Source organism: Acromyrmex echinatior, chromosome 7 (assembly GCF_024713525.1).
Source record: "Acromyrmex echinatior isolate Ae372 chromosome 7, ASM2471352v2, whole genome shotgun sequence".
NCBI classification, from domain to species: Eukaryota; Metazoa; Arthropoda; class Insecta; order Hymenoptera; family Formicidae; genus Acromyrmex; species Acromyrmex echinatior.
Genome location: NC_141858.1, coordinates 10742384 through 10766175, shown reverse-complemented (window position 1 = coordinate 10766175; position 23792 = coordinate 10742384). Strand labels below are relative to the sequence as shown.

Here is a 23792-nt window from a genome sequence, read left to right as displayed (position 1 = left end):
AAAAAAAAGAGAGAAAATTTCTCCGTCTCTTTCCCTCTTTTTCTTTCCCTCCATCGCGCGCGCGACGTCGTGTCCTGAAAATCGATAAAAAAGGGAGAGGAAGGGTTCATTCAATGAGAGAGGGGTGGGCGTTCCTCTTCGATCGCGCGCCAAAACGCGGGATGCTGCGAGCATCGAGTTTCATTCGGCGATGACGCCCGGCTTTTCAGAGGCGAGCCAGAAAGAAACGCAACTTAAGTACACGTCTCTCGTTGCGAGCGTGCCTTATCGTTGATAGACGACGTCGCGCGGATTTCTTTTTACCTGTCGCACGTGAGCGAGATTCAAACTCGATGTACAGTTCGAGATACGCGAGAGCCAGGTAATCCGAAATTCAGGAGGAGACGTTTTATCGATCCTATCAACACGCCGCGTGGGCAGTGCCTCCTGACATCCGATTCGTTGGACGTCAGACGGAAATAGAGGCACCCAGATAGAATCCAGGGTGACAATGAATTCGCCATGGCGACCGCCGCCAAGTCGCGAGGTGGTGGAGGAGGGTAGAGCGCGAGCGCGGGATAATTCCCTCCCTCCCACCCCCTCACCGCCCCTCGTTGAGGAAAACTGCTCCCACCAGGCGGTACGTACCGTCATCCGAGGACCGTTTGTGTTCGACCGTGTTGCGAAAGTCATTCACTCCCTTTTCGCGGGAGTTTCGCCCGCTTCCCGCCGGTTTTTACCGGATGACACCGGTGACGAGAATGAGGCGAGGGTGAGCGATAAACAATATCCCTCCCCCAAAAATCGCCGAAAGAGAAAGGCGCGACCTCCGGACGGTCTCTCTCCTTATTGAGGATATTTGCGCACACACACACACACGCACGCACGCACGCACGCACGCGCGTGTATGCTCGGCATGATTTTTTGCTTCATCCCGTCACGTCGATTTATGTCCGTCTATCTCTTTCCGTCTCTCTTTCTCTCTCTTGTTCCTTCTTCCTCGTCTGCGATTCTTTCCCGTCCCGCGCCAACACCATCCTTCTCTCGCGCGCTTTTCGAACGCGTGGTACGAACGTCGCACACACGCGCACGCGGATCTCCTAGTCCGCCACACCGCGCTATAAAGAAGCAACTTTACGCTGCGCCGCCACAGTCTCGCGATCGTCGCCGCGCCGCGCGCAGAAACGAGATCCTCGTTATCCAGGAGCGCGACCGATCGCGACACCGATGTACGTATTATGTATACGCACGCACGCATGTCCGTCCGTCCGTCCGCATGTCGTTCATTCGCTCGTCCACGCAACGCAGGGCGACCAGTTGCGCGCATATTATCGTTGTTGCTTGGTGTTGGTCTTCTCATTTTCTCAACCGTGCGCGAACGTTTTGCGACGCCGTTCGACACGATTCCGTTTTCACGGATGAGATGCATGGTGCGTTATTTTAGCCTTCTTTAATATTCGGTGAGCGACAAATCGATTTTTTTTTTATTTTCGCGCTAGAACTCTCTTTCTGGCTTTTCGCCAATATAAATTTATTTTCTATATTTAAATTTCGAAACTGTACGCCAATTCGGCCATGAAAAACAGATCTTATGGGGTAAATGATACATCACGCGCATCATGCGTGAAACGGAACGCACTTTTAGAAACGCGTTCGGTCCGCGATACACAACGTCGACGTCAGGTAAATTAAATGGTGCCCTTTCCATTTGGTAGACACGAATGTCATTCTGTCTTTATTAGATCCTTGTTAATCCCGGGCACAATGGAGAAAATATTAGGAATAAATATTAAGATGTTTCAATTTATCAAAAACCATTTATTCCGGAATAATCAGTTTCTGATAGATTGAAGTCTTAATACTTATTCCTGTTCCTCATATTTCCTTCATTGCGCGCAGCCTCTTACTCATTCAATGATAGAGTGATGTCTGTGTCGCTAACAGCGAATTCGATTGGACGCACTAATGCACTAGTGTATATGAAAGCCGTTGTATTTATATTTTATTACAGATTAAATCAGAGACTGATTTCCAAGAATGAAAATGAGAGAAAAGACTAAGAAGTTGTATCTCTTTAAAATTACGTGAGACATGTTTACTGCAAAACGATGAACGCGATGATGGTGCATGTATTGTCTTGATTACTCTCGTGCCTCTCAAATACTCTCTCGTATGCGAGCTCGTATCGATTCGCGAAAAAATCCCATATGTCGCGTTAAATCAAATTATCATCCGAGCGGCCTTAATTTACTTCGAGCTTAGTTACATACAAGTGTTTTTGCAGAAAATTGAAGAGTCGTTTATCATTCAAGAAGCAATACAGTTCAGCGCAACAGCGTCTCATTAAAATTCTTCTCTACATAGATATATGTATATCTTGTATGAAGATATCGCTGGTAGTATCTCGCTTGTTTCAATTTAATTTTTTACCTGCACTTTTTTACACAATTCAAAGTTCTTTTTTATGCATTCATCTTTTTTCCGAGGGAAAATATAAATGACAAAAGGTTTACGAAGGTCGTGCGAACGTTATGTACAGTTCGGTACCTCCATTAACGAATGCTCGTGCAAACGATTATGGGATCTGAAGGTCATCGGAATTAATTGACAACGAGGCGGCAAAATCGAAAAGCTTTTTGGAACGAGGGCACCATAAGGGACACTTAGGCCCTTCCGTTCATCCCGCGCTTGATTGCACGCCGCGTCAAAACGGTAATGACTTTCTACAATAGGGAATTTTTGCAATATCGTTTATCCAAATACGGTGAACGCTAAGGTAAGATTATCTTCTTCTTAACAATTATTTAAGAAAAGGATAACGTTTACCGTATCTGGATTCACGTTATTACAGAAACTCTCTATTAGCGTCGTAAGACGTAAGAAATATTAGCTAATCATAATCGAATATGAGAAAAGTAATTGACTATGATTCGTTAATTTTTTATGACTTACGTAAAGATTTTATAACAGAGTCTGGCCACGAATAATTTTATCAAAACAAGAGTGAGAAAAGAAATATACTGTCTCTATTTATATATTCTATCTCATTCTAATTCACTTACTGAAGTTGCCAAAATCGATGGATCAATCAAAAATTCGTTATCTTGGAGATAGATTCTGTTAAGCGGCATCTACAGTGAGATTTTAAGGCGTAAAATTTAAATCTTAAACCGTAATAAATTGGCCAATTATAGTCGATTATTCTTCTCATATTTGATTCATCAATTTCTTATGGCTTTTAAGACTTAAAGCTTAGATAATGGCTTATTGTAGAAAGCCTATCACATTTCGACTATGATCAATTTCTTACGGCTTAGAGCTTAGAAAGCTCAAGTTTTTAAAAATAAACCTTAAAATCTCATTGTAGATTCTGCTTTATAGGGTTTCTAAGCTTGATTTGCGACCTTATTGTAAAACAGGCCGAATAAACAAAACGTTGATTTTCGAGGCATCAAACGGAGCTATTCCATGCGATTAATTCATGAATCGATCTTTTCTATGTACCATAATTAACCACTCAACGCGCCTTGCAATCGTCGTGTCCCAAGCCCCTTCCGTTTCTACGCCGCCGATGCTAATCAAATCGGATGCATGCGATACGCAAACTTGCTCAATAACAATGATCACGAATAAATTACATCATGCCTGGAGTGTTGGGCGTTTTACAATCTATCGCCATAAATATCACGTTCTAAACAACTGCCGATTAATTGTAATTATTATGAAATTGTGCTACAGTGAAAAAAAGTTTTATTAAATTTTAATAAATTATATATTAAATAATATCAACTAAATATTTATTAAATATAAAAATATTTATTTTATTTAAGAACTATTAATTTAATTTATTTCTAACTTTTTTATTGAGAAAATATTTAATTACTGTAAGTAAATGTTTTTAATTGGCTATTCAAATAAATATTTATTAAAATTTAATATATTTTTCCAAGATTTTTTTTAGTGTATAATATTACTAACAATTCAATACAGAGAGAGAGAGAGAGAGAAGCGTATATTTTTATTTTAAAAAAATATCCTAAGACAATATTCTTTCAAACACACAAAACGATATATAGATATAAAGATATATAGATATAAAGACATAAAGACATTAACTGTAAATATTTGACAGTAAATATTTAAAATTTAACTTTTTCTCTTAACTTAAACTCACTTGACAATAAAATGATGTTAAAGATTTTTCAATTTTATTTGTAATGTTAAATATATTATGATATAACTTCATGTTTTTAATATATTGTATTTTTCTTTCCAATTTTTTTTGTATGTGGACTGAAGAAGATTTAGTACAGTCGAAACGTTTCCGATTAATGTATATATATATATAAAACTAATTTAATTCTTAATGTATGTTGTAATAAACTAGTTTATTTTTAAAGATCTATTAAACGTTGCTCATGTTTTTTGACTTTTTTAACTACTAATTTTTGCTTAGTAATCTGGAGCTGATATTTTACATATTTCAATTTAAAATTTAGATAATCAAGAAGAATGAAATATAATATAAAGAAACAAAAAAATGTATATATATATATATATATATATATATATATATATATATATAAACGTATAAGTAAGAGTATTCGCAAAATTCCGAAGTGTTTTCCTGAGAAAATACTGAGAGAGAGGGAGAGAGGAGGGAGAGATATGTAAATGAATGCAGTTAAAAGAATAAGGATCTCTCAAACTTAAAACAATAAACAGAAAAGAGGGCTACTGAAAGTCAGAAGCGATATACAATACAATTATTAACAAACGTTCATTTAAATCACAATAAAATTGATGTAAATTTTGTTACAATTAATTTACTTCACTTTGTCTTATATTAACAGCTGTTTATCTTTTTACGATAAATGTAACGTGTTATGTAACAGATTACACGCCGCGCACGTGTTGCATCAGTTGAGTTGACTAGAATTCATCGATCGACTCGCTCAAAGAGAGAGGGAGAAAAGAGGAGAGGGAGAGAGAGGATGCGAGAAGAAGGAGAGGTTCCTTTCAAAGTAATATTAGGATACAAATATGATTGGAAATTGGAAAGAAAAAAAAAGAGACGTGAAATCTGATGACAAATGTTACAGCTTAATGATCGACATCTGTTCACTGAGCGCGTACACTAAAAAAAGTAAACATTGATGAGATCAGATTATGTATTCAAACGGATTTGTTTACGTTCGCAAAAAGCACTCGTTCTTCAATGCGCGTTACGTAAAAATACGACCGGCGATTAATATCGTGCTCATTAATATCGTGCTTCTGATCACAAGGTGATCATCCATACTCGGTGGTGTTAAAAATAAATACTAAAAAAACGTCGATAAGCAGAGTTCTATAGTGCGAGTTTTAAAGAGCTTTAAGGATATCAACTCTCTAAATTCTTTGGGGTGGAATCTCATTGCGAATTCGATTGGACGTACTCAGTGTGCATTGGTGCATATTAAAGTCATCTGCACAAATTGATGTAAAAATACGTGTTTAACATATACTGTCTAAATTCTTTGAAATGGAATCTCACTTTAAAGAGTGAGAATTGAGCCAAAGAAGACCGGTGTTCATCATCGATTCTTATATTTGAGTTTTAAGTACAGTCTTAAGATGTCATAAGCCAGTCAAAGGGCTGTATTAGCATCTTGTCTCTAAGACATTACTTAAGACATTTCTTAAAGTAAGAACGAACTATGAATACCACCCTAAAAGTAAGGCTTTACTCTCCAGAATGAGATTCACTTCAAAAGTTTTAGAGAGAACATTCGGCGCTTTATATTATTACAATACATCATAAATGTTCTGTTACAGATAACAACAGGCGATTGTTTGCTCATCGATCGACGTGGTATCGTCCTGCAAATCTCAAAGAGCACTCGCGGTTATTGCATTCCCGAGTCTCTCGCCATTTCCGAGAGTTTACCTCTGTCGTTATTTGTCAGAGTAGCTAAAACGATTCTCGTGTCGTCGAAGGGTTAACAACGAGAGCGAGATTCGCATTGGAAGAGAGAGAGAGAGAGAGAGAGAGAGAGAGAGAGACCAGAAGGAGAGTTAACACTGAGAAGTCGTTCTCGGATGAGGGAAGGCCTGCTTTCAGAGCGAGGGGCACGTCGAACCTAAACGAGTGAAGAATTCGTCCTGTGTGCGGTACCGGTGGATCATCACAATCGAGTGGACAAACCGCCGACAAACAATAGGGACCTGGCCAGTGGCTTCCGATGGGGTCGTAGTCGCCATACACAACGCGCGCGTATTCGTGACAGTATATCGCGATGATAGACTAGTCGGTAGCGGCAGGAAGAGATCGTCGTAGGGGGAGATCGCCATAGCTAATCGTATCACCCAAGGTGGCACAGATTGAGAGCCCCATCAGCATACATCCTCTCCTGGCTAACGAGATACCCAGCATCCATCCAGTTCGCGCGCGCCGATAAGCCGCTCTTGCGTCGACGTCATTGTGCATCAGCTTCCTGATCGGCCTGAACCGCGATTCTACGAATTTGATATCCGCGAACATATAAATTACCGAGAATTCCGTTTATCATTTAAGCGGGAGGAAGAGAGAAGGAGGAAGTCAAAGGATCAGACTTGGGATTAGCGCTAATCGACGTTGGAGCATTTAATCCTTCATCCCCGTCATCCACGCGCGTGTCCTCGACCTCTTTTATCTTCGTTCTCCATCGCGTCTCGTCCCTCTTGGCTTAAATCGCGCCGCGAGCGTCATCACTTGGACGTGCAATTTTATTCACGAAAAAAAAAAACGGCGACGTGAGAGGGAGAAGAGAGACAGGCAAATTCGCTCTTAGTGCCCCTCGACGATCCAGCTCCGGCGATTCTCTTCCCCATCGGGAAGTCCGCCGCTTCCGGCTAACTGGAAGTGAACGCTCTATGTAAACGATTGCTGAGCATTGGTTCTCATTGAAACACATAGAACGCAGGAAGCGCATCATGGAAGTGGCAAGCGAACTGTAAGTACGATCTCTCTTATCGCGTGAGATATCGCTGGATTTCTATTTATTCTTAACTTTAACAATTATTTGTATAATTTGTATATAATTTGATTGATTAATGAACGGCTAAACCTGAATTTGTGTGCTATGTGCAGTCATAAGACATCTTAAAGATATCTTAAAGATATTCTTTAAAAAGTCATCTTGAAAACGTCTAAAAGATCTTGAACTTTTTGCTGGGTAAATATCCTTCTCAAAAATTTGTCCTACTTATTCCGACACAATTAGTTGGTCATTTGTTTGGAATGAACTACATTTTATTATGATGAGCTATCATCATCAGCTGATAACCATATGCGACACATGTATCGAATAAACTTTGCCCTCTGAATCTTCTGACCCAATTCTTCTTGGAATGTCTAGACTTATAAGAAAAGTGTCAATACAATTTTTGATAACGACTATTCTAAAATCCAATTTCCAAAAGATTTTTTCACATAAACATATTATTAACTCGAATGTATTTTTAATATTTAAAATATAATTTTGCAAATTGTTTCGCAAATCCATTGATTAATATTTTTTTTCTCAAGATTTCTTAAATATTCTTTATAGTTTTTTTAAGAATTATTCTAAGAATTATTATCGTTTTGCATACACTTGTCACATGGCAAAACAAAAATCATTCATATTGATTTACATTTGTTGCATGTTCACTTTTTAAGCTTAAATAAAATAAACCATTTTGTTAATAAATTATACATAATGTAAAGGAGAAACAATCTCAATTTTTTGCGTGACTACTGTGGATTGCATGTTCTTTTTCTTCTCTCTAATTTTATTTTTTAATTTCTGCGATATTTCTGCTCACGCAATAATCGTGTGATAAAATATGCGTGACTTACGACGATTTCAATCGCCTTTAAGCTAATTATGAATTAATGTATCGTTTACTTCCGTGGATAGGTTATAATTTTTTATTAGCAGTTTAGTGATTAAATAATGAAAAGTTATGATTTAATCATAGTAAAGGCTAATGATATACTAATTATATATTAAATAATAATTATAATTTAGCTAAAACATGATAAACATCAAACATTAAAGCGATTAAAATTGTTGTATCGTATATTTTATCATAATATGCGATATGTCTTAACTTCTAATAATCGTTTAGACATTTACTTTAACAGAAATCTAATAATCTAATTAATTTAATACTGAAAGATAGTAATGTGTTTATTTGGAGAACCAAAAGTACTGTTTTAATACTTAAAATAAATAATTAATTACTATCTCTCAAAAAAAAAATATTAAAACGGGATTGAGACATTTCTGTAAGCTGTCATAACAAAAAAATATCGCAGCGATTAAATAAACTGGAAAATAAATTGGAAGAGAGGCATATAATACGCGTTTATGACACCGTGACTTTCCCGATATGACACAATATATCAACAATTCGATTTGCATATGTAAAGTCTGAGTCAGGAAATTAAGACGTAATACTTTAGTCAATTTAATCATGACTTTATCGCGATTCGCAATTAAAAATCACAAGTCGCATTTCTATAAATACTCGTGAATGGAAGTCATCCTGCGTGTGTATATATACATACATATATATATATATATATATATATATTAGGTGTTGGAATTAATTCGTAGCGTTTTTAATGAAAGAATGTTATTTATTTCACATGAGCATTAAAAAATACATTAATGAAAGTACTTCCCATCACTTGTAAAACCTAATATATATATATATATATATATATATATGCAGTTGATCCATTGTACGCCGCGTCATATATCGCATTCAGCAGCAGCGAGATTTATTGGCACAGAATTCCATAATAGCAACAGTGGGTGCTCGGCGGTTGCTCATTAAATCATTGTTAGGCCCATTCTTTGTGATAAGGAACAGAGGGAGAAGACGATGGTATGTGACCGCGCGCATAGCGCGTAAGAAATCATGGTCAATTGTAATGAGAATTGCGGAGATGCAGCTTCTTTGGTGGTGCTCAACTGTATATTGACGAGTAAGCTTCTTGTCTCGAAAGGACGCGCCTCGCGATTCTTTTAAACAACACCGATTACAATTCGTAGCAAAATTTTATTTATAGTACTTTTATTTATAGTACTATCTATAGTACTATTTTTATTTGCCATAAAAGATTCTGTTATGTGAATTTTCAAGCAGAATATAAGTGTCAATGACATCAAAATGACGTCAAAATGACTCCAAAATAACTACTAAGGATCATTGTGTCAATTAGTAAATGATTTCATTTTCACGTCATTTTGACGTGACTGCTTGAATCGTTTAAATTGTACCTTTAAAAAATGACGGAGACTTCTCGATTATAAAAACATATAAGAGCAAAAGATTCTCGTTCTAAACATAGTTTTACAAAGAAGCACTCTTTAAAACAATTTACTAAATCTTAATACATATTTTTTTGAATGATAAACATTACTTATAAATAAATATTTATTAAATTAAAAAAAAAGTAAAAAATGAAATTAATGATTTTTGTATTAAATAAATATATGTTTACGTTTAGTAAACATTTATTTAGAACTATTCAAACAAATATTTATTAAAATTTAGTTTTTTTCAGTGTACAGAATATTTGATTAACAAAATTTACATTGTTGATTTATAATTAAATAAAAAATGCAAACTTGCGACATATCCGGTGGAAATACACAAAATATACTTATCATCGCGAATGCGAAGCTGTGCGATAGAGAAGTTGTACACGTTTATCCTTATTGCTGATAAGGAAATGCATGCTTCGCCTCTATCGCACTAAATTATAACTGCAAGTTTATTTCGTATCTCGTGCAATCACCGCTGTCGCGATAGAATTTGATTTAGCAGACTGGGCGTGCATCGTTTTTGCTTATTTTCACATTGCGTGAACAATTTTATGCAGAATTACCATTACTTTAGTAAGTTTTGCATTCGTATCATTAAAATAACGAGTTTTGGTATAAAATTTTCAATAATTAGTAAGATTAACGAAAAAGAAGTTCTTTCCTTCTATAATTCCACTGTCGCTTTTCATCGAAACCTTGTATCATCCGATCATGCGTAAAGATGTCAGGTACAATGTACACGCATAATACGTGTAAAACTGTTTACCATAGCTCGCGTGCTAATTATTCAAATACAGAAGGTTATAGACGGTAAAAGCAGAAGAGTCAAAAGATGCGTTTTTATGAAGGTTTTTATCTGTTGACTGTATAATATCTTATAATTAGAATCAGACGCGATTCTGACACGCACTCAAGCTTTTTGCACGACAGTTACGGCGTACTTGAAATAATCTTACCGAGACGTCAAAATTCGAGGCAAATATTTGCAAAGCAACAAATTCTATCTTTGTACATATCTTTTCCTGTCCCTGTGCATTTTTCCTGAATGAAATATTAAGCATCAAGAGAGATTACAAGTACTATAAACAATCCTTTTAGACTCACGTCCAATGACGTAGGATTTTCAAAATAAATAAGAGAGAGAGAGAGAGAAAGAAAAGAAAAGAGATTTATCTGTATCGTAAATCTTGCATCAGTGGGCAATTTCTTACGTAAGCGTATTCAACAAGTTGTTTGCCGAAGATAATTTTGGAACTTTTACTCGAGCCAACGATGTGGCATTGAATGTTTAGCACAATACCACGTGCTATTCTGCGATTCAAATTCAATTAATTAATTAATTTATTTTATTGATTTATTTATCCGTTCATTGCTCCGCTTTATATTCGGGACAAATAAAAATGAGAGCGTGAGAGCTGCGGCGTAATGGGTCTATTATTCCCATTTCTAACTATACGCTTAATCCTCTCTTTCACGCTAATCTCTTCTAGCAAATTGCGTCTACTTATTATTCCCACTTTTAACCACGCCTAATCCTTTCGCGTATTCTAATTCATTTTAATCGGTTGCGGTCACTTTAATAGCATAGTCTTCGCAAATATTCTTGGCTCTGCCAGCCGATCGCGGATTTCAAGTCTTACTCGAAATACATATATAGTACCATTTGGTGTTCAAGAGACCATAAAAATTTTTATTTCCGTCACTCGTTAAATTAAAAAGGTTCCAATTGCACACGTTATTCGAGACGAGCACTGCAAGGTGATACCCTTTAACTCGGTACTCAGTGCAATTTGTGAGCGCCGTCGATTAACTGTAATATAAAACTGCGCGAAAAAGAACAATGCAAAAGTATACATATTATAGAATCGCCGGAAACGGACGGCATGGGTTTTATCGTTATTGTCCGGTATTAATTCTCATGGACGATATTTTCCCATCTGTCCGGATTGTTTTTCAACGATCACGTGAGACCAACGTGTCATCCGGCATCTGCGAATGACGTTATGCATCCAAGTGTCGCGCTATTGACGGATTAACTGGGACAATTAATACGTCGCCGTCGTTCGTTTACCTCGAAGTTCTCATTCATTGCAGAACTTTATAATCCTGTGATGAACATCACATTGCGAAATCTGGAAAAATCCAGCGCGATCCAGTTTCAAGTATATTTGTACAATTCTGGATAAGATAAAAATACCGGTCAGTCCGTAAGGACGCAGAAGTAGGCCAAGATCTTCCTTCCCTCTTCCCCGTGCAGACATTCGTATCGGCGCAGGTTCGCGCCGGAACTTCGGTATGAGAGATGGAAATAATGAAAACATCCACGAAACGATCCATGACGAACACCCACGTCGCGTTCCTACTATCGTGTTCTCCATCGTTACTCGTTCGCTCCGAAGGTTTCGTTAGTTTGGTATTTTATCGCTCCTTTTCCTCGTGTTGTTAACTGTAAATTATTCATATTTTTTTTTAACGTTATTTGTCTGACGTAATTAATCGCGTGGGATGTTTGTAACACGTTACGTCTCAATTTTCATTGTCCTCTTTCAGTTACTTATAATTGCAATTAAAATTACAGTAAATAAAAATTGATAACATTCAATATATCTTTTAGATGGAGTTAAATGTAAAAAATTTTTTTAATTATGAATCAATTTTGCACTAAATATATGATATCGTGTATATAATAATAATAAAAGATCACTTTAAAGCAACAATTGTGATTACGAATTAAAATTAATTTATTCTAAATTTGAAATTCATACATAATTAAAATAGGTAGTAATTTTTTATGATAATATATCTTGCAGTGTTAAATATATGATATTAATATATGATTGCTACATATTATATGTGTAGCAATCATATATTTAATGAATTTATAAGACTGAAGTGTCTTGGACACTCCATGCTAGTAATGAAAGAGTAATGAGCTATGGAGAGATGGTTTCGATAGGCGCGAATCGCGAGGAACTTGCACAATTGAAAAGCACAGGTAACAGGAACAAGGAATAAAAAATTTCAACTTATCAAAAACCAGCGTTCTACTATACCCTACGATTGCCGGTTGATGGTTCTACTTTAGCCAATTATGATGCAACGAGTACAGACAAACTGCATCGTGGTTTGCTAAAATATAACTGACAACTAAAAATCGCAACTGGCAACCAGTAGTGTGATTACGATTTTACGTTTTCTATTGTGATTGATCGATTTGCTTACTGTTTACGTCTTACTGCCTTACTATTTTTCTATGTATTTCTGGCTTTACGACCACGTGGCTCTACATATAACACTCACAAGTCGTGCACCCGGAAGATCTTCAATTTGGGATACTCGGAAGAACTTGGCAGAGAGAACTAATCGCCGAATATATAACATTAGTTTACACTGCAAGCTCCGAATATTGCTCTTGTTAAATTACAGTAATCTGATACTCGATCGTTCCACATCAACAAAATTGTCGAAATCAAGATTTAAGAGGATCCTAAAACTGTCTATATTATCGACTAAATCATAATCGACTATATCATAATTTTTGTTACAACAATTATTTTTCTCCTCTTTTATAGATTCGAAAATTCTTTTCCGGGATTAAAGTATACGCATTACGTGAGGTGGAGTTTATGTCAAGAAATTCAATTTCGAAATTTTTTTCTCGGCATAAACTCCATCTTACAAACACGTATTAATGTGTATCTTTAATCCTGGAAAAGGATTTTCGAATCTACAAAAGAGGAAAAAAGTAATTGTTATACAAAAATTATTTAATTGGTAATATACAAACGGCTTTAGGGTCCTTTTAAGACCAGAGCACAGATTTTTGCGTAACATTTAAAGCATAAGAAAATCAATCAATCAAAGACTTTTTTCATGAAAAGGAAGGAAATAAAGAATTTTAATTGGTTCATTTTTTTATACGTTATGCAAGACTTTGGCGCTCCCGCCCTTATCGATGTTTTATTAATACTGATGACATCATTAGCATGAAGATCATTAGCATTAAAACAGCGTTCTTCTACAATAGTGTTAGATACATACGAGCTACGTCCTTGATCGATGACGCAATCGCGAATAAAAAATTTAGGCGAGTGTATCTCTGACCGGTTTTCTCAGTGGCACGTGCGAGGTACTCGTCACCGAGAGTCGGTGACATTTTACAACGATAATATTTTTGTATAAGTCTAAGGCAGATTGACAGATTTACATATATAATAATTTCTAATAATTTCGTTCTAATAATTTCTTCTAACCTACGCAAATGAACTCACACTTCGTCTCTTGTACCTTTTGTTGCCCTTTATGCCGTCACACGCACAATCGCATGGAACAAATTTTGTATTGAAATCGCATCGTGAAAACTGTTGGACACTTGAGTGATTACTAAAGTCGTGAGTTATTTCAAAAGTGATTGCATAGAGGCGTATTTATTTCTGCCACATGGAAACACTTGATGAATACTACGAAATGTAATTCATCTATAAATAATCAGCGATTCCGCATTCCAGTTTATCATGCCTCGTTCTTCAAAAATATTGTATAAAATTTAATAGAAATTAGCAATTTCAAATTTTGACTTTTAATTAAAAAAAAAAATAATTAAAAAGTGTCGTATGCATTTTAATGTGATAAATTAATTATTACATACAATTTGTAAAGTCACACCTTTGTAAATTTATATATACTTTGTAACGCCTGCGTATTAAAATAAATAAAGCCTTTGCGTGATCCGCTATTAATTTCATAAAAGCTTTGCATCAGTAAAAGCACGTAATAAAAAAATAATAAAAATACATTTCTTAGAACAAATACGTAGCATTATTCCATGGATAATTAACATATCGTTGTATAAAGAGGAGAAATAAAAGGAGACTCTACGATGACAATCCGCAGTACAATTTCTCGTCTCTTACCAGCTACATACGAATATAGCTCGTGGATACTGTCAATACTTCCGTGTATTTTCTCGTATATTTATTGTATCGTGATAAAGGCGATTCGCCTCGGCGGATTTCGACGGATTTCGAAGGATTTTCTACTGTCCAAAATCATTATCAATTAATTTTAATCGATCGTCATAATCGTATTACTTTTCCAATTTCAAATCGAGAATATCTTGCATTTTTTTTACACACAGAGAAAAAGATTTGTTTAGATTCGAAAGTTCTATTTATATTAATTTGAAAATTTAATTTCATTGAAAATTTAATTTTAAATGAAACATGTATTGTTTAATAAAAAAAATTGAATTTTAATGCAAATAATCACATTGTTAATTAAATATCCATTTGGTTGGATTATTCCAATTTGCAGGAATTTGTTTAATTTAAAAAAATCTTTTCTGCCTCTGCATAATGTGTGGATTTTTTTATGCAGTTAGCTCTTTGATACATTTCCTTGTAAATTCTGCTGAAATTGCGTTTGATATGCTTCAGAGAATTGGAGGACTCCTTTCAACTTGAAATAGTTGATGATTTAGTTTCCTATTAATCACAGAAGAGATTTGTGCTCTCTGAAAAGTGCCAGATGTAATAAATCTGAATTTTTAAAAATTGTGTTATGCAACGTCATCGTGTGAAATGCGGTTGCCAACAATCGAGAAACGTGCAAATTGAGCGTTAATCTCAGATCCACATACTATAACAAAGTGTTAATTATTGAAGTAAACAGTACGATTGTTCTGAAATTGAAAGAAGTGCAATGAAAATATTTTGAATATCACTCGCGATATTTAGCGATACATATTATGACGTATTAATTTTCTAAAATAAATTCTAATAATTATTTTATAAACCATTTATATATTCTTGATGCGAGTATTATGAACGCTGATGGAACAGAATAAACAAAATTTATTTATGATTTTAAGCGAAGCGCGGAAATATAAATTTTTATGAGACAATAAAATCGTGACAAGAATAAATAAATTTCGCAAAAACTGAAATTTGAATTTTTAAAGCCTACATTACTTTTTGTTTATTATTTTGTACTTTGATTTTTGCAACTTGAGATAATCTCGATAAAAACCAAGGATTATATGGCAATAAAAAACTTATCAATTTATCTTCCGTTGATTATAAGAGTAAAATTTATAAACAAAAATCTTATACTTTCAAAACTAGCGATAAAATTGATATTAATTGAATTATCTGTGAATATTTCATAAATGATTAAAAATTTCCAAGAGATTATTATACCTACTGTTAGTGTAATTTGGAAGAAATATAGCTCTTATAAAATAAATGAAAAATTAACGTATTTATCTCATAGTTATATTGCCTGTTGATATATATATATATATATATATATATATATATATATATATATATATAAGAATAGACGTAAATTATGAGGAATTTACGTCCTTGTTTTATAATTTCCAAGGTTTAGAAAAAACGTAAAAGAGTCATGTTCACTGCGAAAAATCTTAGAGCATAAATCTCTGTTACTGTGTTACAGTGATCGTCTCGAAGTCGATACATTTACATGTCGACTGTGCATGCAGAATAATCTGAGATCTGTCCTTTAAATTAAATTAAATGTGTGTATGTGTGTGTGTGTGTGTGTGTGTGTGTGTGTGTGTGTGTGTGTGTGTGTGTGTGTGTGTATCTATAAGTAATCTTATCTTTTTGCGTGATACTGTCTTGTGCTCGAAATTCAGAATTAGCAAGCGTAATAAAAATAATTTGTGCGTAGGTTTAAAAAATATTAAACCTCGTATTTCTCAAAACCGACTCGTTATCAATGAATTATTTGAAATAATGAGACTACGACGCAATATTCTCAACATTTATTCTGAACATTTATAATAGAAATTATTAAATAAAAGGAGAAAAAGTTATATAAAGAAGAGAAGAAAATGTTATCAATTTGTTCCAGATCGCCGTTATCGGGGGCGGAGAATCAGGGCAAGATCAAGGAGAGGAGTTCGTACTATCCCCAAGAACCCAGCAAGAGGCCACAGACTACAGGGCAGAAAATGCGAGCTTGTCTGGGCCATAACGCGCTAACTATATTGACAGTTAGCGGCGTTGTCGGTGGAGTGATACTCGGCATCATCTTACGAAACACACGTGAAAAATGGACGCATCGCGAGATCATGTACATCAATTACCTCGGCGACCTATTCCTTCGGATGCTCAAGAGCTTGATCCTGCCGTTAATCGTCTCGAGTTTGATATCGGCCATTGGCTCTCTCGATCTATCTCTCAGTGGCAAGATCGGTGTACGTGCGATTGGTTATTACATGGTCACGACGATCTTCGCGGTTATTCTAGGTCAGTGAAAGCCCAATTTAACTCATCGCGCTACAATCAATATAATTATTCATTAGCCACGGCATGTCGAGATTATTTTAATGCGAATAAGAACAGAGCGATAAGCCAAAGAAACGTGTATCCAAAGTACTAATTGTACAGAAAACGAGAGGCAAGGAAGAACAGTTTTGCTAAAGTATCTAAAAGTTTAGCTAGATACAGATTTGCAAATAATTTTGTTAGATCATAAAAATAATTTTGTAGTTGCTTAACCGGGCGTCATTGTACTAAAATGTACACAGATGTTGACATGAATCATGATAACCCGAATATTTTTTTGATCTATTCTCGCAGTACCAACAATGGTTTTAGAAAGGCTTAACTCCAGCTACAGTTAGTTAAAATCTACGAAGTATGTAAGAAAATACAGATGTTTAAAAATGTCTCGGGTCATTATGACCCAGTCACAATAACGCCGGGTTAAGCATTGATGATAATACTGCAAAAAGTTCCGACATTCTATTCAGTTTGAGTGTCGTATATAATTATTTTGATGTCTAAACAAAATTATTTTCAGCTCTATATCTAGTTATATTTTTAGATATTTCAGCAAAATCATTTTTTCTGTGCGGTAAAATGTTATTAGCTTTTATATAATGTAATTTAATAATGTGAATAAGATGTCACAGGCACAAGGTTTAATAGTAGATAGTTTTCGACTGATGTATTAAAGATGTAAAACTTGTAAATCATTAAAATTTACCTATGATATATCACGTACCATAATTCAACAATTAATTATTATTGAGTAATGAATGATGGTTCAATTATGATATATCAAATGTGAATCTCTATAAATATAATATTTTACATTTTTAATAGCTTATAATTATATCTATTATTGAGTCTTGTACTTATCTATAACATCTTTGCTCAGCAATTATAAGCTGTTAAATTATCACCAGTATTCATAGTCAGTTTCTATATTTAAGAACAAAAAATCCAAAAAAATCAATCCAAAATCTTAAATCTTTATTCCAGAAAATAGAATCTTTATTCCAAAAAATAGTTTCAGTTCACTTTGGAACCTCAGCAATATTACAAAATATCAATCCTTTCATGTCCAAGAAAAAGTCACCATTAGATTAACATTAATATTCGAAACATTAAAATAATTATCGTATAAATATTTCGATTGAGACTATTTTGTCTATCATATGAGTATAAAATGAAGGCACTCAGATACAAACATTTAAGAAAATGATCTCCTAATATGATGACATTCTCCCAATCGAAATCATGTTCAAATTCAATATTTTATATTTAAGACTAGATTCATGGTCGGTATTTATATTTAAGCTACATTATGACTCATAGTTAGTATTTATATTAAAAAATTTTTTTATATTTAAGTTTAGCATAATCATAAAATATCATAAATCAATCATAGAGTTGTATTAGTATTTTTTTCAAGCAGAACAACAAGTCGCGATAATGTCAAAATGATATTAAAATGAATCGGAAATGATGAAAAAATGACTTTTAATGATCATTTTGGAGTCATTTGGATATCATTTTGATATTATAATGACTTGCTGTTCTGCTTGTGTGAAGACATCACTTAAGACGATTTTAAAATAAGAAGACTGTGAATACCGACTTGTATGTGAAAAATAATTTATTCCATCGTGACCCAAATTTTCATATAATTAATGCAGAGTCTTTTAATTGATACTTTAATATAATTGCATATTTTTACGCACAGCTGGACGCATTTAGCGTTTTAAATAACATATCATAAGGTTAAACGATTGCTCGCATCAACGGCGCAAATCGCGATTAAAGAATCGCGGCATCGCAACAGCGCGGACAATGATACATTTCTTAGAAACTATGAATGCGATGCGACAAGTGACAGATGCTACACAGTATCCGTTGCATTTACATATATCTGGTCGCGGAAGGAATGCGTCTGATAGCTCTGAATTCTCATGACTCATCTCGGTTAATTAACGCGACCAAGTAGAGAATGAAGCGCGAACGCATCAGACAATATAAATTAGCAACAGATTACTCGGAGGCATTATCACAGAAAGTTCGCGCTATTTGATCGCTATTTTTCCAGCAACGAACAAATATGACGTTTTATATTGCGTTAGAAGATTAGACCGGTTATAACTTGAAATTTTGCTTACATATCGCACTCTTCTTTTTCTCTAGAAATCGTTTTGTTCTTTTTTTGCAGCATTATCGCATCAACTGAATTTCTATTTCTTATGATTGTGTCATCATACTTATCTCGTTTTTATTGCGATCGACATAACGTTCTTCTCAACTCCCATTTGTGATTAATTAAGCGAAAAAAACAATTCGCAATGTCTAATTGCTGATAGCGAGTAACAGTTGCCTGTTAAACTTTGATCCTAGGTATAATTCTGGTTGTCTCGATCCAACCTGGTGTCGGTAGTTCCGCCTCGGAGAGCAAAAGGCCAGCCCAAAACATTTCTACCGTCGACACATTAATGGACCTAGTCAGAAATATGTTTCCGCCAAATCTCGTGGAGGCCTGTATCTCCCAAAGTCGAACCGAGCCTAAGCCACCTGAGAATGGCAATGGTAATAATTTTTTTTAGTTAAAAAAGTGTTTTTTTTTTATTCTTAATTACTCGCATAGAACATCCCGTCTTATAAATTTATTAAATGACTTTCTAAAATTTTTAGAATGAATCTCACTCTTAAAAATTGAAAATTGAGCTACTCTTTTTTTCAAAAGTTCCACTCCAAAGAATTTAGGAAGTATGAATGCCGTTTATACATGGAAAGAACGATTTTGTCTAAAAATTTAGGCTGAGATACAGATCTAAAAATAAATTTGATTATACTGTCAAAACAATTATGAAAGAAATTCAAACATGATGAACAATCCAGCAAAAAATTTTGACATTGTAGCAATTAATTTGAAAATCTTACATAATTATTTTGATAATCCAACAAAATTTATTTTCAGATTAGTATTTACTTAAATTTTTTTTAGTAAAACCGTTCTTTGTGTATACCTATTATATTTAGCACATATTATTTCAATTTGTAAAAAAATTTTTTTATATGTATATTTTGATCTAAAGGATGTATAGAACATTATATATATCAATCTTTATTTAATTGTAATCATTAAAGAGATCAAAGAAAATTGAGATATAATGTTAGTGTCAGAAACTTCTCAATATATTTTCATCGAGTTGATAGTTATGTAAAAAAAAAAACCATACAAGTAATGTAAGCTCAAGTAGAATAACAAGTGATAATGTCAAAATGACATTAAAATGAATTGGAAATGATTGAAAAATGACTTTTAACGATTTTTAGAGTCATTTTGACATCATTTTGATATCATAGTAACTTATTTTGCTTAAGTGTTAGATTACACAATATCACTAATTTTTCATTTTAATCAGTTTAAATTAATATTTTGCCTGTTTTTAGTTCCTTTAAATGAATGGGAACTGGAGGAGAAGACAGTCTCTGGTTCAAATATTCTTGGACTCGTTGTGTTTGCGACGGTGATGGGTATCACCCTCGGTAAAATGGGACCGCAGGCGAAGCCATTGTTAAGTTTCTTTGACTCGCTATCCGGTGCTATGATGCTGATTACAAACTGGGTCATATGGTAAGACTGTAAGACTGTAATAGCTAAGTAATAGCTAAGTATCCGCTTCTCGAGACACGTATAATTTTCTCAAGGAAAACTCGTAGAACGTCTATCGTTGCGTAACCGTCGATGATCGCGCATTTTTGTCGTGATAATTCTATCGTCTCGACTCTTGCTTATTCTTCGTCGAATTATAAAGTCTCCGAATTAAAAATCTCAAGAATATTTCTGTTATGTATGCAGGTTATCACCGATTGGCGTGCTCTCTCTGGTCGCTTCAAAGATCACGGAGATGAAATCGCTCGAGGAGGTAGTCGGCCAACTCGGAATGTATTTCCTGACCGTATTGATCGCCCTGATCATACATGGTTTCCTGGTGTTGCCTGCGATATACTTTGTTCTCACAAAGAAAAACCCTTATACATACATAGCGAATATGGCGGAAGCGCTCGTCACTGCCTTCGGCACGTCTTCGAGCTCGGCGACGCTGCCACTCGCCATCAGTTGTCTTGAAGAAAAAAACGGCATCGATTCCCGTGTCACCAGATTCGTCATGCCAATAGGTGCTACCGTAAACATGGACGGTACCGCTTTGTACGAAGCTGTAGCTGCCATTTTTATCGCTCAAGTGCGTAAGGTTCCTCTTTCCTTTGGACAGCTGGTAGCGGTAAGGTGAGCTTTCCCATTCATTTAAGTCTTAGAAATTCATTTCGCAAAGAAAGATGTATTTCTATACGAAAAAAATTTTGCTAAAGTATTTAAAAATTTGCTAGATACAGATTTGAAAATAATTTTGTTGGACCATCAAAATAATTATGTAGAGAATCCAAGCATTATGAGCGATGCTGCAAAAAATTCTATCAATCACCTTGTGTGAGCATTTTACATTTATTATTGATATCCTCTAAAATTTTTAGAATGAATTTTCTCACTCATTGAAAATTGAGCTAGTCTTTTTCAACTCTTTAGAATAAGATTTTATTCCAAAGAATTAAATAATTATTGATTGAGTCCAACGAAATTATTTTGACGTCTATCTCTAGCAAAATTTAATTTTAGATACTTCAACAAAATCATTTATTTCATATATCCAATTTATTACATCTAATACTTGTTCTAGTATCACGGCGACCGCTGCCAGTATCGGTGCGGCTGGAATTCCGCAGGCCGGCCTAGTGACCATGGTGATGGTGTTGGACACAGTACGACTTCCGGCCAACGATGTCTTCTTAATTATCGCGGTTGATTGGTTACTGTGAGTGTTCTTCTTTTTATTACATTAAATTTAAAAGAAATATCTGTAATGTTAAACACGATGCGTTTGCATAATTTGCAGAGATCGATGTAGAACAACCATTAATGTTATCGGTGACTCGCTCGGCGCAGGAATCGTTCAGCATCTCAGCAGGAACGAGCTCTCGACATTACCGCACAGCACGCAGCAAACGCAAAACGGAGCCGATTGTCACGCGACCACGTCGATATGAGCTGAGATGTTTATTAATCATTAAACCGCATCTCCTTAAGAGCTTCGCGATCGAAAGATCGATCATCTACGGCAAACATATCGGCACACTTATTGCGCGGCTTATCGTTGAAATATTGCCATATAACTTCTTGGACTTGCGAGAGTCCGAGAATTGGAGTATATATATATAAGAAAATAAATTTAATTTAAGGATTAGGATTAAGAATATGAGTAAATATGGACGACAACATGATATTACTTGTTATAGCCGTGTCATGTCTGAGATTTTTAATTTTTGAGTTTTTATACATAAGTTATCATAAAATTTTGAAGAATACTATACGCCGTTGACGGGTATCTATAATACATTTTTAATCATACAATATGGCAACGATCGCGAGACGCGATCCTGACAAAGTGTTCTTGCGTACTCAGAGTAAGTGTTCTGTTTTTATCTTAGCCAAATATCAGTTTAGTTATTAATTATTCTACACGAACCAGACTATGAAGGGAGCAATCGACACTGTATCATCATATCCTAATGCCATATCTGCGATATAAACGCACGCGGAATGTGAGGAGCGCGCGCGAATATTTTCCTTCAGTTATGTGTATGCAAGTACTATAAAAGAAAAGAGGATTATTTTGGTAGTCACTTACTTGACATCCATTCCGCGACATAAAATATAAATGTACGTAACTATAGGACAATGAAATATTGATTATTAATGTGTAGCTCGCGGTGCGAGCGATGTTCTTTAGATGATTTTCGAATATAAGATATGCTTGAAACTAAATAACTTCTTAACTTTAGTCATCGTAGACTCCATTAAACGAATTTGCTTGTAAAATGTATAAGTATATAGAACATATATATACATTACATATTCTTGTCTTCCATTTTTGCGTTTTACCAGAATTACGCTTATATGATATTGTAACGTTATATTTCGTTTCAGCCGCATAATTTGGACAGTTCGGTTTTCCTTTGCGAGTTATCTCTACGTTTCTTTAGAAGATTGCATTTATGATTGAGGAACTCGTAAAAGATTCACGAAAAACAAAACGTATTTTGAAAAATTGACTTTATTATGATTTTACGATAAAGAGTCTCAAAGTGTTTATTGTTACTTTTTTTGTACGACAATAGAAGCGAGGATTACATGTATAATTTTTGCTCGCACATATTATTCCGCGGCGATATATGTTAGAAAATAATTTATATATATATATATATATATCGTCATGCAGTTCGTGCCATAGATTATTGCCATCATGTTTCGAGGGTAGCTTTTACACCTACTTGATATCCAGTGAATAAAAGCAGACTTAATAAGTTCGATGCCATTAGCAACAATCAACCGCGGGACTTAACCCTTAAGTATGAAGCAATGTTGATCATTTCACAACCCCATGACTCTTCGATTGAGAAAACGGATATGCAATTTTCTGCATTTTACATATTTCTTCACGCGATGAAAAAAAATCATAACACAAATCTGGCGAAAATAAAAATCGGAGGGTAATTCGTCTTTGTAGAAATTTAATATTATTACTGGTCAATTATTATGATCACATATTTTGAATATTAAAAATATTATTCACTATAAATAGTACTTTTAATATTTGGAATAAGTGATGAATTTGCTAATACAAGTATTAAATTTCTATACGGATAAAAGTAAGGAGAGAATGATAGAAGCGTAAACAAAGCTTCTAAGAGATGAAAACTGAGATAACGAAATATAAAAGAAGATAAGGATCTCTTTCACGTTTTCGTTGTCTCAATTTTCGTCTTCTGGAAAATTGAGAAAGAATTTCGTCTTTGTTTACGCTTCTGCCACTCTTTCCATATATTCAACTTATGTTTCAATTTTCATTTTTGCCAAGGAAGAACGTAAAATATATGTTCAATCGTTGAGCATACCTATCAAATGACGAAAAGCAAAATCCGTACTTAAGGGTTGAAATACCTTTCCTTTTTTTACAATCTTTTGTCTTTCGGCACAACAAAAATGACCATTGCTAAATCATGATGTCTTCGCGTGACATGTAAAAGAATTATGTGGAAAAAATAACAAAAAAAAATAATTAATGAA

At 34.5% G+C, this 23792-nt stretch overlaps 1 protein-coding gene and 1 long non-coding RNA gene across 10 annotated transcripts in view; one reads left to right on the top strand and one right to left on the bottom strand.

Moving 5' to 3' along the window:
* Positions 1-23792, top strand: part of LOC105154556 (excitatory amino acid transporter 1) — a 27172-nt gene extending 3380 nt beyond the window's left edge. The window contains exons 1-9 of one of the 8 annotated variants that reach the window (XM_087407846.1): positions 1106-1208; positions 4875-5003; positions 5797-6953; positions 16200-16597; positions 19004-19192; positions 20060-20243; positions 20469-20897; positions 21346-21480; positions 21562-23792. In XM_087407846.1, coding sequence (XP_087263972.1) covers positions 6934-6953; positions 16200-16597; positions 19004-19192; positions 20060-20243; positions 20469-20897; positions 21346-21480; positions 21562-21712 — 1506 coding nt within the window. In that variant the 5' untranslated portion in view covers positions 1106-1208; positions 4875-5003; positions 5797-6933 and the 3' untranslated portion in view covers positions 21713-23792. The other 7 variants (XM_011070169.2, XM_087407847.1, XM_087407848.1 and 4 more) reach the window with 7 other exon arrangements.
* LOC105154555 (uncharacterized) lies at positions 10154-16522 on the bottom strand. Of its 2 annotated transcripts, XR_847204.2 has the most exons (3): positions 16435-16522; positions 11518-11766; positions 10154-11452 (listed from the first exon to the last, which is right to left on the bottom strand). It is a non-coding gene; the product is annotated as an uncharacterized LOC105154555 (long non-coding RNA). The 2 variants fall into 2 exon arrangements; XR_015545706.1 differs by having other exon boundaries at positions 10154-11766.